The sequence below is a fragment of the Thalassophryne amazonica genome, chromosome 18 (genome assembly GCF_902500255.1).
Source record: "Thalassophryne amazonica chromosome 18, fThaAma1.1, whole genome shotgun sequence".
Classification (NCBI taxonomy): domain Eukaryota; kingdom Metazoa; phylum Chordata; class Actinopteri; order Batrachoidiformes; family Batrachoididae; genus Thalassophryne; species Thalassophryne amazonica.
This window is the reverse complement of record NC_047120.1, coordinates 41,811,370-41,829,670: the sequence shown is the minus strand read 5'-3', so window position 1 is coordinate 41,829,670 and position 18,301 is coordinate 41,811,370. Positions and strand designations below refer to the sequence as shown.

Genomic DNA, 18,301 nt, shown 5'->3' with positions numbered 1-18,301 from the left:
TGATTCTTCCAACTTTTACACCCCCATCACACATACGCCGATTGAGGCCGAATGGTGTCAGAATGACACATCCGACCACATTCGGGAAGTATGGAAGTGCGGTCTGAAGACTAATGGACAGCCATCTCAGGGTAGTCTACATATTTGGTCCCATTCGCTCGGCTGTCTCAAGTGTGTTGCACATGTTCAGAACACTCTTGGCACCGTCGAGATGGGACGCACATCTAACAGCGGTCTATGTCCAGTTTGTGCATCATCTGAATGCAGTCTACATATTCTGATGGCACCATAACAGCTTTTGAAATGATCTGATCGCAGTTGATTGAGCTCTGAGATGGATCGGTCACGGCAAAGCCTGCTGGAATGTTGTGCCATGTTTGTCCACCTCCATTGGGTCCCAGCCAGGGAGGGCAAAGCAAATGTTATGTAATAACATGTATATGGCACACATTCATCATGTACAATGAATGTGGAAAGCATGTTATCAAACCGAAAGCAGCATGCACTACTGCGCCACGCACGCCGCCGCAAATCTGAACAGGCCGTTTACAGGAAAGATGTCCATTCCTTCCCATGGGTGATGTAAATAATGTGAAATTTTGGGTCCATCATATCTGTATGTACCACAGGTAGCTGCGTCTCTCCATGGTCTCATGCGCAGTAATGCATCATTGTACGTGTCAGGCTTGGAGCTGAATGGATCTCACCGCTGTATTATACATATTATTACTTGATCACCTTCTAACTATGTAGGAGATATGACGTGGAACTGTTTTACCAGGCCATGACAACATTAATAAACATGAATCTCATCTCCAGCAATGGCCCAGGAATGTTTCACAGCACAGGGTCGACGTGGAGCCGGCACCACAGCCTGTACTTAAAGTTCTCTCACCCAGCTGCTATGTGCTGAATCAACCATGGCAAAAATAAATCCCATGTGATAATCCAACCATCATGGTGTACAGAGTTGTGTTGTGCTGCTGAACTGAGCCAAGACACACACAAAAAAATTAAAGTTCCCTGGAAAGGCTGCGTCTGACGCATGGGACAGCATAGCTGACAGCGGTGCACACACACATAGCTGCTCATTCAGCCGTCATGAGCGCGCGCGCACACACACACACACACCCAGCGATCATGTCATCAGTCTAGCACCTGCTCTATGCACGCATGCACATGGACACGCACGTGAGGCTAGTAGCGCTGGGAAGGAGAGGACGAGTGGAGGTGTGAATGCATGAGTGAGTGAGTGACCGCACCGATGCCCGCTTGGACACATATGGCATGAGTCCGGTCCATACCTTGGTTGTACTCCAATATCCTGATTGGCACTAGCATTGCCGGCAGAGTGCACAACGGCCCCCAAAAGAGCACATCACAAAAAGATGAAAATGGAGCACCACGATTCTCCATAGAGGCTTGGATATTTAGCAGAGCCTGACAGCCATACAGTAGTGTTCAGAATAATAGTAGTGCTGTGTGACTAAAAACATTAATTGTTTTGAGTATATTTCTTATTGTTACATGGGAAACAAGGTACCAGTAGATTCAGTCGATTCTCACAAATCCAACAAGACCAAGCATTCATGATATGCACAGTCTTAAGGCTATGAAATTGGGCTATTAGTAAAAAAAAGTAGAAAAGGGGGTGTTCACAATAATAGTAGTGTGGCATTCAGTCAGTGAGTTTGTCAATTTTGTGGAACAAACAGGTGTGAATCAGGTGTCCCCTATGTAAGGATGAAGCCAGCACCTGTTGAACATGCTTTTCTCTTTGAAAGGCTGAGGAAAATGGGATGTTCAAGACATTGTTCAGAAGAACAGTGTAGTTTGATTAAAAAGTTAATTGGAGAGGGGAAAACACGCAGGTGCAAAAAATTATAGGCTGTTCATCTACAATGATCTCCAATGCTTTAAAATGGACAAAAAAAAAACAGAGACGCATGGAAGAAAATGGAAAACAACCATCAAAATGTATAGAAGAATAACCAGAATGGCAAAGGCTCACCCATTGATCAGCTCCAGGATGATCAAAGACAGTCTAGAGTTACCTGTAAGTGCTGTGACAGTTAGAAGACGCCTGTGTGAAGCTAATTTATTTGCAAGAATTCCCTGAAAAGTCCTTCTGTTAAATAAAAGATATGCAGAAGAGGTTACAATTTGCCAAAGAACACATCAACTGGTCTAAAGAGGAATGGAGGAATATTTTGTGGACTGATGATGATGTAAAATTGTTCTTTTTGCATCCAAGGGCTGGAGACTGTTTGTGAGACGACCCCCAAACTCTGAATTCAAGCCACAGTTCACAGTGAAGACAGTGAAGCATGGTGGTGCAAGGATCATGATATGGGCATGTTTCTCCTACTATGGTCTTGGGCCTTTATATCGCATACCAGGTATCATGGATCAGTTTGGATATGTCAGAATACTTGAAGAGGTCATGTTGCCTTATGCTGAAGAGGACATGCCCTTGAAATGGGTGTTTCACCAAGACAATGACCCCAAGTACACTAGTAAACGAGCAAAATCTTGGTTCCAAACCAACAAAATTAATGTTTTGGAGTGGCCTGCCCAATCCTTGGACCTAAATCCAATTGAGAATTTGTGGGGTGACATCAAAAAAGCTGTTTCTGAAGCAAAACCAAGAAATGTGAATGAATTGTGGAATGTTGTTAAAGAATCTTGGAGTGGAATAACAGCTGAAATGTGCCACAAGTTGGTTGACTCCATGCCATGCAGTTGTGAAGAAATCATGAAAAACTGTGGTTATGCAACTAAATACTAGTTTAGTGATTCACAGGATTGCTAAAAAAGCAGTTTGAACATAATAGTTTTGAGTTTGTAGTGTCAACAGCAGATGCTACTATTATTATGAACACCCCCTTTTCTGCTTTTTTTTTTTACTAATAGCCCAATTTCATAGCCTTAAGAGTGTGCATATCATGAATGCTTGGTCTTGTTGGATTTGTGAGAATATACTGAATCTACTGGTACCTTATTTCCCATGTAACAATAAGAAATATACTCAAAACCTGGATTAATCTTTTTAGTCACATAGCACTACTATTATTCTGAACACTACTGTACATCCAGAAAGCAGCAAGACTGTGATGGACCAGCAGGAAGACTAACAACAAAACAATCACAACAGGTACACGGGCAGCAGTGACGGCAAGGTCAAGCCAGGCGCCATCATGCCACACCTCCATTGTCCTCTTAATTATTTCTGCCTTTTTATTAGAAAAGTCCGTAATACCCCCCGGCTACACAGAGACAGAGTCCTTTCCTTGTCCACTGTGAGAGCAAAAAAATTGGGGAAGATGCCACAGGGTGCTGAAGGGGTGAACAGTACATGCCAAGGCATGCTTGGTGGTTGCACACTAAACTGCATGGTCGGCATCCTCACCATTAAGTATAGAGCTTGCATCTGACAAATGCAGAACAATCTCCAAGGCTAAAGGACGCTCAAATGATGCACAGACAATACACAAACAATGAACAGATGATGCCATGATCACCCAACAGATGAAGAATGAACGCACAATGATCGGAGCTGTGTGCCGTGATTTTTATTAAGTTCATTTTATAAAGCACTGTTATAAAGTGCAAAATGAGTTCCTTATCAGCTGATGTCTGCCAAGTTCATCAGAAAGTTTTGTGCATGTTCAAAACGTTGAGTAGAGATCAGGCAGAGCAGCCCAGTCTCACGTTTTTTTTTCATGCTCCCGTCACGAAATGATTCAAATTTTCGTGACGGATTTTTTTTTTAACTCACTATTACTAATCCTACTCCTACCCCCAACCCTAACCTTAACCATAACTGAACCCTACTCCTACCCCCAACCATAACCACCCCGATACCCCGCTGAACTTTTAATTTCGTGCAGCCATCACGGAATGAATGAGAATGAATTTGTGCTGCTGTGACGAAAATGAGACTCTTTTTTCACAATATCACAAACCAATAGATTAATGTATATTTGTGCTCCTGAATCATGACATGTCGTGAGACTGGGTTGTGCAGAGAGCTATGTCTTCTACTTTTCCTGCGGCTGTCTGATGGTACATTCTGGGCTTCTGAAAGCTCCAGTGTCAGTTCAGCACAAGTAGACACGGATCAAAAAACAGTGCTCTCTCTCTCTCTCTCTCTCTCTCTCTCTCTCTCTCTGTCTTTCTCTCTCTGTCTCTCTCAGCGAGGAGGCGTGGCAGAATTGTTTGATGTCTTGGTGCATGAACTGTGAGGCAATATGACATCATGTTTTTAGACCACGGCACACTCAAATGCAGCATATATGTCGGAAAATCCGTGGAAAGTGATGTCATTTGTAGTGCCTCAAATCCACAGGAGACAAAAACTACGCACAAGTGACGCTGAAGCAATTACACAGTTGTTTTTACCTCCCTTCTGCATTCTGGCAAATTTTTAGGATGCACAATGGACTCCCAAAGGATGCCGTCCTGTGTTATGTGGCCCTAAATGACGACAGTCTTTCTTGCCGAACCATTTGAGTGATAGATAGATAGATAGATAGATAGATGGATGGATGGATGGATGGATGGATGTCCTTTATTTTGACGATAGTCAATATCCTGATTTGTCGCTGAAATTACAAAAAAGTTAAGTTTTATTTCATTTGAGGTTTTTTTTGTACTATCTATCTGTCTTGGACATTCAAAAAGATTTGTCAGATACTTGAATCTACAGACTGCAAAACCAGATTTGAACTTTGGAATCTACAGACTGCAAAACCAGATTTGAACTTTGAAATTCTGCCAGAGTAGAATGTGAATATTATTATTGTGTATGTCAAGGAATCAAGGATTCTTTATTCTTATTTTAGCCATATAAAACATGAAACAAATTAAGTCAGGTACTCAAGTCTCACTGGAAAAGCTGCTGATCTGCTGCCATGCCTGTTGTGTCTGAAGATGTTTCCTTAAAAACAAAAATTTAAGATAATCAGTTCAAAATATCTTGAGCGGTTGTGTTCATGTGCTGCTTGTGTTTATAATTCACTTCTCATAAGTGTCGTTAATCATCGTGTTTTCACACGAGGCTCTTGTCTGGGTACTTGAAATAATTTTGTAGTTGAGTCCAGAACATGATTTTGTTTCCGTCAGTTTATTTTCACACACACGCACACACACAGAACTTTTTCACTCCATAGCAACATCCAAGAAATAAGCTATTTTTTCTACATATGGGAACTGTGGAATGCATATTTTGGTACGATGGCCTCAGCTGCCCTTCACATCTCATGTCATCTTGTATTAAATTTGACATAATAATTAAAGATGCATAGCTGTAACTTTATGGATTTGAGAGTCTATGACTTCTCCTGTATGGGACCCAGGTTACTTCTCCAGCCAAGGCCAGATTAATTATGGCAGTAGACCCTCCACCTCAAACCATGTAGACCTCTGACCTCTGCTCATCCAAAACTTCCATATCAAGCACTCACACACGAGATGAACAGGACTTTACCCCACATCATTTTTTCTTGAGCACATTTTGGAAGTGTTATGTTGGTATCAGTTGTAGCTTTACACAGCTGTCACTCAGCACGGCATACAAATGAAACTGAGCAGAACACACTTCAGCTGCTGTTCTGACACCACTGCAGTTGTAAAAAGTGGTCAGTTATGTGAAGGTCAATCCCCCAGGCTGATACCTGATACACATATTACTATCAGCATTGGTAACAATGCAATATAACATTGACCTAACACGATACACGTGTTGGCGCAAGTGGATTTCTATTAATAACAAACTGTACAAAGTGTGTGCATCAGTGTTCACAAACCCTTTGACGCATAAATCACTGTTTCTTTTTTGTGTTATACCAGTGCAAATAGTAGCTTTATTACCAACTTTAGAGAAGGAACATCCAGTCTGGCCTGCAGAAATGCCCTCATGTTCTTTCAACTCCAAAAAAAAAAAAGAGAACTCTTTAAGAAATGTATCTATGTATATCTGGCGTGTGGAGCATCACTCACCATGCTAGTGTTCACACAGCATCACATTTACATCAACCACGTGCAGTATTGTCTCACATACTGAGCAAACTTTACGACTGAAGATTCAATAGTATCAGTTGGTCGTGTTGAGAATTTTCAAGCTTTGCAGTAAAACCCAGAAAGAAAGTAATCATGTGGGTTGTATTTAATAATAAATTAGAAGACACACCGCGGCTGTTCAGCACTAGCACGGCCCATCAGTCTGTAGTTTTAGACCTGCAATCCACGCTGACATGACCTCGATGGAGTCCATTCCGAGACGCTTAGACACAAGAGTCAGAAAGTAATTGTAAATCTGGAGAAAAATATGTACACCGTATGTGTTTTATTGATTTCTTACTCTTCAAACCCCTCCCAAACTTCCTGGAAATTATTTTGGTCTTTTCAGTTTAGAACATCGATCTCACACACTGAGGCCAACATTGTACGAAATAATTTATCCACCTGCTTTTTTCTCCTCTTTCTGATGAGGGTCGTTAATCATTTTTGGCCTAAATATCTTCAGGTAACAACATGCATGCTCTTATATGACTCATTTGCATTAAAAAGGTGAATTCTAAAGGGCATTTTTTTTTGCAGGTGCAGTTAAAATTCAGCTTGCTGGAAAGAGAGCGCTTCAAGATGCTTGTAGTTGAGCCTTTTTGAACCGTTGCGTACATGTTTATACAGTTTGAAAGTCAGTATTAGAATGCAAACAACTAAGATTTAGAGTCTCCTCCCGGCATCATAATCAAATGTCTTGAATGTCACATTGAGACTTGCGTGATGTTGTCTTATGCATCGTAAAAGTATTTACTGCACTACTTCAAACATGGCAGACATCATGACTCCACGAATATAGGCCAGTGCGCCACAATATTTGAATTTGGTGTAGTTGATATGTAAATAGAGTATCAGCTGAATCTAATTATGAGGTGCAGGAGTAACATTTTCTGTCACATTCAATATTTATGTTATTGGTCCTTCATGAAAGAAAGGTTTAAATTGGATGGTTGATCGACATCAAGATGTGGGTCCACCCTTGTGATCCTGGGCACCCTACCCTGCCACACACACACATTATTCCCATTGTTCCTGCTAGAACATAAATATATATTTATTTGTTCATATTCCCGGAGAAGAGTTCCCTTGCGAGGAGATACAGAGAGATGTGCTGGAGCCATACACAGGCGCTCCAGCTGAATGTGCCTGGAGGAGGTGCTGTGTTACTTGGCCCACACCTGCCCAGTGGAGCACAGAAACATCCAGTTTACACCGCACACACACAAAAAAATAAAAAAAATCCAAGATATAAACAAGAGTTCCCTTCCCTGGAGTTAATCTGACATTCAGGGGGAAGTCTGAAAGAAATGACTTTTCAGGACTTTTGCCTCTGGAGCAGGTGGACTTTGCAGCTCTGAATGCTACCAGGTGACAACTGACTTTTGCTTAAAGTGAATGTTGTACCTGATGAGGATTTGGCTTCTCTGAACACAGACAAGAGAGACCTCACTGACTCACTCATCTTCAACCGCTTAGGGCCCTGTCCCACTAGGGAGAGGATCAATTGTGCATGAATTGAGTACACAAATTACGGGCGTTTGTCGTCGTCCGCAACAAAAATGGCCAAAAATGACAAATGTCCCAGTATGAATTACGGATATATTAATAATATATAGCGAATATATGATGAACAATCACGGTTATATAACGCATGTAGTGAGGAAACTGATCCGACACATTGAGATTATCACGGCAGTATTATGGGTGTATTATGAATGCATCACGCAGGTGTTGCGCGTGCACGGCATCTGCATTGCGGTCATAAAATAAGCGCACTCGCTCCTTTCGGCATCACTATTCACACCAACAATACAGGCTCTGGAGCAAGTGCTGGACTTGGACAAGTTGATCACAGAGTTATTGTTCATTTTGTTTTGCGAGGGTTAACTGTTCATGAGTTTGGGGAGCGGGAGGGGGAAGCCGCTCGGGGTGTGAGATGGTGTTTTTTTGTCACAGAAACAGACTTCAGCGTGAGTTGTGGCTAAACAGCAACTCTTCCTTTTGTTGGTGTTAAATAAAAGTCCTGGATTGCAGCAGCTACATCTTTGTGGATTTACACAGCCGGACCAGCACTGACTGGCAGGTATGTCGCTTTCTGCCACATATAGTACTTTGGGTTTACGTGACGTGTTTGTTATGTATTCACAGATTGTCCGCAAATCAGCTGCAAAGCAGATGTAATGAAAACGCTTTATTCGTGGCCAATTTGTATGCATTCACTACAACTTATTTTAGTTTGTGATGTGGACATGATGGGCACGCAATATATCTGTTTTACACACTGTCCCGGTCCGCTGCCAAGCCGCAATTCCCCGTCAGTTGCAGTTGCGGTTAACGGCAGATATACAGCGCATAGAGTGAGTATGTATTGTGTATGAACTGAGTATACGAGGTCTCTTAGATAATAAACCGACCCTTTTATTTTTTTTTTTAACTATATGGATTTGAATGACATGCGATTACACCAATCATGCTTGAACCCTCGTGCGCATGCGTGAGTTTTTTCACGCGTGTCGGTGACGTCATTTCCCTGTGGGCAGGCCTTGAGTGAGATGTGGTCCCGCCCTCTCGGCTGAATTCCTTTGTTTCACACGCTGCTCGAGACGGCGCGCGTTGCTTTATCAAAATTTTTTCTGGACCTGTGAGGAATATCCGAGTGGACACTATTCGAGAAATTAAGGTGGTTTTCTGTGAAAAGTTTAACGGCTGATGAGAGATTATGGGGTGTTTCTGTCGGTGTAAGGACTTCCCATGGAGCGGGACGTCCTGCAGCGCTTCCAGGCGCTGTCGTTGGCCTGTTTCGAGCTGAAAACATCCTAATTTAAGGCTTAATTCACCCAGGACATCGTGAGAGAACAGAGAAGATTCAGAAGAGGCCGGCATGAGGAATTTATGCGGACATTCCACTGTTTAAGGACATTTTTTTAATGAAAGACGTACGCGCAAATTCGCCGAGTCGTTTCCGTGACGACTCGGCAAATCTGTGTGCGCCGCGACAGGAAAAACACCTCCGTGTTGAAAACCATTTGTAGAATTCAGGCGGCTTTTAATGGCTTTCAACAAGTGAGTAACTGAGAAATTGTTTAACAGCTTGGGCATGTTCCAACTTGCCCGTTAAGATTTCCAACGGAGGTGTTTTTCCTGCCGCGACCCCCCGCGGTCGGGTCCAGCCCGACATGCGACTCTGCCCGCACGTTCTTTCATTACAAAATGACCGTTAACAATAGAATGTCCGAATAAACTCCTCATGCCGACTTCTTCTGAAAGTTCTCTGTTCTCTGACGACTTACTGCGTCAACAGAGCCTGAAATGTGGAAGTTTTCAACTTGAAACGGCGAGACGCTGCCGCCTCGAAGCGCAGATCGCCGTCAGGTGCCGTGGACCATCCTTAAAGCGACACTACCAGACCAAAATCTCTCATCAGCCGTTAAAATTTTTACCGAAAACCAGCTGAATTTATTGAATGGTGTCCACTCAGTTGTGCCTTACAGTTTTGAAAAAATTTTTATCAAACAAAGCAACAGTCTCTGAGCCATTCCTAAACAATGAAAAAAATTGACGAGCGGGTGGACGACTCCTCACTCAAAGACTGCCCACAGGCGAATGACGTAACCGACAGGCGTGAAAAAACTCTCGCATGCCCACGAGGGTTCAAGCATGTCTGATGTAATCACATGTGATTCAAATCCATATGGTTTTTGAAAAAAATAATAAGGTCGGATACTTTTCTAATAGACCTCGTATATGGAGTATGTAAGGTGGATGTCATCCGCATCCAGATTTTTGAACAGCTCAAAAATCCTGGCAGCAGACATGCATGCATCTGTGGATGATCACGGGTGTGTTCGGATGACGACCGACTCATACAGGCATATTACACGGATATTGTGGATGTTTGGCAAATATGGGCCAATTTTGTGCGCAATCCATACGCAAATGTTCCTAAACGCCAGTGGGACCGGGCCCTAAGTCCAATTTAGGGTCGCGGGGAGCTGGAGCCTATCCCAGCAGACATAGAGTGCAAGGCAGGGCACACCCTGGACAGGACGCCAGTCTGTTGCAGGGCCACATACAGACAAACAAACACATTCACACCCACACGCAAACCTATGGACAATTTAAAGTTTCTAATACACCTAATCTGCATGTCTTTGGATGTGGGAGGAAGCTGGAGCACCCAGAGGGAACCCACACAAACATGGGGAGAACATGCAAACTCCACACAGAAAGGCCACAGGTGGGAATTGAACCCATGACCTCCTCGCTGTGATGCAACAGTTCTAATCACTAATCCACCACGCTGCCCACCAAGAGAGACCTGCTTTGAAATTCAGCCAAGGTGCACTTTTAATAGGCCCATTACAGTAAATTAGTAATAGTAAATGAATAAATAAATGAATAGTAATAACTTAAAAAAATCTAAAGTATGTGCACGATGCGGCAGTTACATAGACAATTGCCCATCCCTAAGGACCTTGAAGTTTTGCAGAACTACTCCAAAAGTTAATCATCTGGAGCCACTGACCCCAAGGAATGTTCCTACCAAGTCTGGTGAAAATGTATTCACCGGGTTCTAAGTTATTTTGTACACTGTCACACATCAGCGATAACAATACCCTGCTGCACTACTGGTGCACAGGCAAAAGAACGTGATGCAGAGGGAAATGTAATCTTATTTTTGGATCCTTAAAGTAACATTTGTTGTTGGTCAAACAGTTTATTCACCCTGTTGTGGCAGCACCTAATTTTCTGTACTATATGCAAAAATAGCTGGCTCTAACATCACAATCTGTCCAGTCTGTCTCACTGACACTTAATTTTAACTATCATTTGTCATCGTTTTTTTTAAATGAGTGAATGAGTCTGATTCACTACATCAGTTTCTTTGTCTGTCTGTGTGTGTGTGTGAGAGAGAGAGAGAGGGAGAATAATGAAACATTCAGAATCATGTAACATTGAGGAAATTGAGGTTTGTTCATCATATGAAGGTAAAGGGGGATTATAGCAGCTTACACAAAACGCCTCCACAATAGTGTCAATTCCAGTTAATTTCTTCAAACCCGTCCCCTGTGTCCTTTGAAAATTTGACCCACATTCGGGAGATGTCGAGGTGCATTGGCTGCAGTCGGACCAGATATCTTGAGCGCAGTCTAATCAGTCAGGCACAGTCGTGCGGCCGCCTCGAATGTTTTGCACATGTTCAATACATTCATGGCGCAGTCGAAGTGCCGTCTGACTGCATTCTAAACAATTGTACCGTTTAAGTGCATTCTTATTGTTTTTACTGCAATCTGGCAGCTGTCTAGGTACTATTACTGTGTTCCACCTACATTTGTACTGCATTCAGAGGCTCATGCAGTTAAATAACATACAGTATGTTGTTGTTGTCGATCATCTTGATTTAACTTTGGAATAGAGTTTAGCATTTAGCATTACAATAAAGTTGATTTAATACTATTTTGAATGGGCCCAAATGCAGATTTTGCAGTGTTCATATGTAGGTCAATTTGCACAGTGGTGCAGGTGGGCAGAGTCATAAATTGATCAGTTGTGCATTTGTTGCAAATGAAATCTGTATGACAACATGTGTAAGTCCCTTCAGCTTCTACCTTGTTTCACTTGGGGTCTGCACAGCATATCCCAGGTGGATCTCCATGTTGATTTAGCACTGGTTTTACGCCGGATGCCCTTCCTGACTCAAATTCACATTACGTATGGGCAGGGAGAGCATTGAACCAGGAGACTTCTGCACTGGAAACTAGTGCACTTAATCACCACCCCTCCCCCAATATGACATCATGTATAAGCTTGCAAAATTTAATTAGGTGTAAATGGCCCCTTAAATCTTTTTTTTTTTTTGTCTTACTAAAATAGCATTACCAATCCAGAGGTCCGGATTTGGATTTTTGCTTATTTATTTAAAAGAAGCACACAATTATTTGGTGGAACTTCTCCAGTGGAACAGCACTATGCACATGTGGTATTGAGATGGGTGGACATTTTTACAGTGTTTGGATTGCTAAATCCAAAGAGAAGCTTTGGGCCGCCGCATCAAATAGAAGAGCGTTATAGGTGTGCATGCAAGTGTGAATGCATTTGTATGTCTGTATGCAGCCCTGCGATAGACTGGCGTCATGTCTAGGATGTGCCCCACCACTCGCCCTTCGAGTGCCGTGACCCTTGATTGGTGTAAGCGAGCATAGAAAATGAATGAATGAATGACTGAACTGAAGATATACACAACAACAAAGGCATAACGATTATAATCAAAGTAAATGTGAAGAACATAAGAGCATCGTATTCTAGTGGAGGTATCTTCTGACTGCAGCCTCTGTTCTTTTCCAGAGTGGATCACATTTCACCTTCCGTGTTCCTGAGACCGACACCCGGCTGTAGTCTCGGCCTTGGAGCCTGAGGATTTCATCCCCAGCAAATTTACACCACCACACCTACATCACAGATTCTAACTGAGCCCCAGCTGATCTTGGGGGGTCAACCCCCTCTGAAGATCCCAGACCCGGGGACGGGACCCTGTCATGTTTCACTGACTGACCACAACTCCTCGCCCCCACCCACCCCCCACACCTAGCGAATGACAAGTGTGCATCCGAGGGTGGGGCCCGCCTCAGTCTCGCATGTTTGGCTGCTGGATGGAATTAAGGTGAATGGAACACATGCCCAAGGAGCAGGAGTCTAACCCATCAGAGGGAGAAGAGAAAGGGTGAGTTTGCTACATTTCCTCCAACATATTAGATTTTTAATGATGGCTTCAGTGATACTTCATAGTCCATCACGTGATCACTGAGACAATAGTATTTTTAAAAGTTGTTGATAAGGTATTGTATAGAAGGAGGTATTATGAGGACATCTGTAAATTAATTTGTCACTTTCTCTTCATCTCAATATTTTTTGTTGTGCTGTTTTGTTTGTACGTCTTTTTTTTGTTGTTTTTCAAGTCAGCCAAAACTACATGGCAGCCTCTTTTCCGTGTATCCTCTACTTTACTTTCTGATTGTTTAATAGTGGTTGGAGTTGAAAACTCAACAGTCTTAAGTGCACACGAGCAGGTCAGAACGACTGCAGCCTCAGTAGTTGCTGAAGCAAAAACTCAGGTGTGAGAGGTGTTTGGCGAGACCATGGAGAGTGACTTAGGGTTCGCCTCAAAATGGTTCTGGCAAACCATCAGACAGCTTAAGAAAGTGAGGCAGTTCTGAGCCCAAGCTGTGTTCAGCAAGGGTGGAGAGCTTGGATTGGGGATTTCAACAGACAGTGAAAGAACACTTGGAGGATCTCCTCAACCTCTATTGGCATACACTCCATAGAGGAGAGGCAGGAATGGAAGGCTCAGGTGGATGTGGTGCCATCTCCCTCGTGGATATCACTGAGGTAGTCAAAAAAAGTCCTCAGTGGCAAACCACCGGGAGTGGATGAGATGCTGAAGGCTTTGGATGTTGTTGGACTGTCATGGCTGACATGCCTGTACAATGTTGTATTGAAATCTGGGACAGGACCTCTGGATTGGCAAACTGAGGTGGCAGCAGACTGTTAGTGGAGCCACAAATTCAGGAGGAGCAATATGGATCTGTCCTGGTCAAGGAATGGTGGATCAGCTCTTTAAGCCTGGGTCCCACCGAATAATGAAGGATGAATAATGAGCCATGCATCGGCGTGTTAGCGATTATTCAAAGAATGACCCACATTTTCATCTATCACGTATCCGCTGTGAAGGTGCCTCTATGTGCCTCTCTGTACCCCGCATGTGCCACATAGCAGTCTCTAGTGAACCACGACTGACCTGTCATTAGAGCATTGAATGACTCGCATCAGCCACACTAAGCCACGTAGTGCCGTGATAGCACCATGATAACGCCATGTTGGCGCACATTTAGACATGGGTTTGGTCCAAACCTCCAGCCCTCCAACACCTGGTCCCTTTAAAATATGGTTTTCAATTCACAGATTCACAGCAGCATTTAAAGATGTCACATTTTTTTAAATGCAGTCCAAAAATAGATGCTCTAGTACAGTCCCATGATTGTGCGCTGTGCACCAGGCTGCTGTCCACCTGTATTGCACCAGACTAGCTAGAACCGAACCACGGGTTCCTGGAGAACCACCTCTGTGCTCCTCGCTGGCTCCGCGGCTCGCTGGCTTTATTTCTTCTGCGGCTAAAACACATACACCATAATCCCACTATAAACTTTGTGTTCATCTGTTTATTTCTGCAAAATCGCTCTTTTCCGTGTGCGCGCTGCTGTTCCATTCCTGGACAGCCGCCTCTGTACTCAGTCTCACTGGCTTAAAATCCATCCATGGCTTGCTGGCTATATTTTTTCCCTGGCTTTAAAGTGGATATGACACTTAGACATCATAGTCTTATTACATGTAACAAAGGTTATATAATTCGGTCAACCTAAGCGTTTTGTGAAAATGGACGCGATTCTCTCATTATATATATTATTTGAACGTCCCACCACTGAAAAATGTGCACGCCCCGTGACCAGCTTCCCGCTGAGCACCGAGCCTAAAATACGTCACTATGTGTAGACCATATCGGCTTGCGCGCCTGGTGGCCGTTGTTTACACTTTTTTTAGCGGCAGAAACTTTGATTAAACACAGCTCTCAGGGACTTGTTTGTCGATATGCCTGACCAGTGTGTCGCATATTTGTGCATATTGCACAAACACAAGGGCGAAAGGTTTTAGCCTTTTCAATGCCAGGCAGATTGATCAAAAGCCACAGTGTTGTGCGATGCACGAAATGTCAGGCTGCCGCTCCCTCCGCTCACACACCCGCATTTGCTCCCGACAGCAGACACTTTCCTCTACCGTCTCCATGTTCTCACCTCTCACAGGAACACATAAAATGCCAACCCCAAATAATATGTTCACAGTAATCTTGAAATGGTCAAGGAACTTATGTAGTAAACACGGCGGCGGCATGTAAACACGGCGGCCATCATTTACCTGTATTTTGGCATGCTTGGCACCAGAAAGTTATGTTGGATCCAAAAGGATCCAAAAAGGCTAGGACCAAAAGTTATATTGGATCGGTTCCCACTGACCAATAGCGTTAGAGCTTACTACCAACAGCTAGCCAATCAGAGCGCGGCATATGAAGGTTAGGAACTAGCTGACAGACGCTGGTTGAAAAAATGGCAACAAACGTCAACAACAGCAGAAAATCGTCTGCCAGCGAGGTTTGCTGAGTTCACAGAGGAGGAACTGGTGGAAATATTGAACTCCAAGGATGCCAAAAACACTAAGAAGGTAGACAAGCACGCTACTGACGTTTTAGAAGCATCCATCGCATCAGAATCAATCATATGCTGTTCACAACAAAATAAATTGATCTAATTTACTTGACTCTTTGTTGTTTGGGAGGGAGGTGGAGAACATAACGATGGATGGCAAGTCGTCCAACATAGAGAAATTTCTCTATGTTGGACTCCTTACCATCTATTATTTGTATAATATATATATATATATGTATATATATATATATTTTTTTTTTTCTTCCGCAGTTTACAAGTCACCATGTTACAACTTTGAACTTTGTGTTATGTCTTCAAAATCGGTCTTTTGCGCGCTCTCCTCCTGTGTTGCCGCAGAGTTTCTGCCATGCCACTTTCACGCAGTCACCCAAATTTTAACTTTGTGTTCGTCCAATATTGACTGAAAATTCACTCTTTTGTGAGCTGGCGTTCTGCCTAAATGCTCGTTTGAAGCGTGATGATGAGTCACTGCCTCAGTGCGTCAGTGCGCACACACAGCGGAGCTCATGTGATCCATTAACAAAATATTAAATCAACATACTTTTACATACAGTAGACATCAACATACAACAGAAAGACTTTTATAGCTAGGAACTGTTTTATCAAGCTATAAAAAACCATTAAAAATAGTTACCTTAAGCTGTTCAAAATATATTCAACATGAAGCATGAAAGAGAGGAAAAAAAGCATCCAGATGAACCAGTCCTCTGTGATTCCAGAAGTGATTAGAGGTGTTTTCAGCATCCAAGGTTTGGCAGAAAATGATCAATCCGCTGCAAAATAATTATTTTATATAGAGTCCAGCGCACAGAGCAGGTGGAATTGTGTACGCGTCTCTGGTTTTTTTGTCCATTCTAAAGAGGAGAGCCGCTCCAAAAACAGCGTCTCAGGTCCTGCCTAACTGCCAGGCACACGGATAATGGGCTTTAATTAGATGGGCTCTTTTGAGTACTTGGAAACAGCCTATGACCGAATCACCCAAGGTGTTCTGCGGGGGTTTTGGCCACCAGGTCTGCTGCAGCACGCGATCCCGTCTCTATACAAAATTCAATTTTTGCATTGGTTTACTGTACTGAAGTTTAAGCCACCCTGAAATTTTGAGAACATTCTAATGTTTTTATTTATCAGCGAGTCAACAGAAGCCAAATTTGAAATGTCCACTCATTCAAACAAAAATCAGACATGGGTTGATGCACTGGTCCCAGAACATAGAAGCATCAAATTTCTCAGTGCATTACAAATAATAAAATCGGTCCAGCACATAGTTTCCGGAGGTAATGTGGACAGCTGTTAGCAGATTAAAATCTCTGCCGCTGGGGACGCAGGCAGCAGGGACATTTGCAGTTGAAATAGATCTAGGAGCAGATGCAATGGCCTGTCTGTTGTTTGACGTGTTCTGTTAGACTGGTTATACTGAATGTTTGGTATGGCCTGTTGTGTTTATCTTTGTATTCCAACACCTGTGCCAACGTCTACATGCAGTGAATGAATGAATGCAATAATTTTAAAGCAGATTATCTGTAACAGCTACAGGGAGCCATTCTACTACCATCAAAAAAAAAGTGCAAAAATGGGATGGAGCTGCTTAATCAGGCTTCCATCCTACCAGGGTGACTTATGAAGTGCAGACCTGGCAAATCACACAACATAGAAAGAAAAGAAGCTACACTCTCGGCCAGAACTGCAACAAAGGCTGCTTCGGCTTCCAGTTTTTACCCTGATGGAAAAACAATTTTCAAGCCGTAGTCACTATGAATACCTCGTTTAAACATGCTTCAAAACGTTCCCCAGTTTGCTATTCGGAATTAAACAGGAAGGAACGGCTCTCTCCCAGCAGTCACAGGGCATGAGGCGGGGTACACCCTGCACAGGACACCAGTCGGTCGCAGTGCCACATTTAGACAAGCAAACACACACCTATGGACAATTTAAAGTTCTCAATCCACCTAACCTGCATGTCTGTGGATGTGGGAGGAAGTCAGAACACCCACAGGGAACTTTCTATTTTCTTTTGGTATTATTATTTTTTTCCTCCCCTGGACATCAGTGGATTCTCAGGCCTCATCTCACATGGCACTAGGAAGACGAGGCGCACACTCACTGATCTGAATGATCTCAATGAAATCATTTCTTCCTGATATTTTGGAGTAATTATTTCCATACTTGCACATCTACGTCAAGCTGCACCAGGGTGTTGAGAAAACAGTCTGTGGGTGGCAGAGACTGTCTGCTTTTAACAAATTCAAATGCTTTACCACCACTCAGACTTGGATATCACTGCAACTTGTGCATCAAGATTTATGCAGTTAGTACTTTAATGGACACATTAACAGAGAGCAAGTGAGATGAAGGTCTGCTGCGTGAACCATTTTCAAGTCAAAACTCCAGTATTTACATTAAACACACCATTTCAAAGCATTCCCTGTTGTCAGAAAATGTGTGAGATGTAACCAAATAAGTGTTCAAGTGTCCCTCTGCGTTTTGTTTGTTGCTGCAACCTCTCTGTTTCTATGTTAATCACACTTTCTCTTCCTTTGCCACATCGATGCACAGCTGAAGAAAACATTGCTTTCCTTCCTCTTAACATGAGCAAGTCCTGTCGTGCCCAGTTTCAGGCATTGTTATTGTCGGTTGCTTCCTTGAAAGTGAGTCTGGGATTTGTACCATTAGTTACAGTAGTGTTCAGAATAATAGTAGTGCTATGTGACTAAAAAGATTAATCCAGGTTTTGAGTATATTTCTTATTGTTACATGGGAAACAAGGTACCAGTAGATTCTCACAAATCCAACAAGACCAAGCATTCATGATATACACACTCTTAAGGCTATGAAATTGGGATATTAGTAAAGGTGCGTTTACACATAACCAAGACACATTACGAATATCATTTTTCTGTCATTCGTGACACATTCCTGACATTCTTAATGTGACTTAACGCATCTGAATAGGTTTCTTAATAGTG

The 18,301-nt window shown here is 42.9% G+C and overlaps 1 protein-coding gene across 4 annotated transcripts in view; it reads left to right on the top strand.

The window, feature by feature from the left end:
• Window positions 1-18,301, top strand: part of LOC117530280 (thyroid hormone receptor alpha-B) — a 353,233-nt gene that overhangs the window by 294,395 nt on the left and 40,537 nt on the right. For all 4 annotated transcript variants that reach the window (XR_004566288.1, XM_034193169.1, XM_034193167.1 and 1 more), the window contains one exon: window positions 12,409-12,784. Coding sequence is in view for 3 of the 4 variants with exons in the window: in XM_034193169.1 (XP_034049060.1) it covers window positions 12,729-12,784 (56 nt within the window). In the remaining variant the exon portion in view is untranslated. The remainder of the gene's footprint in view (window positions 1-12,408; window positions 12,785-18,301) is intronic.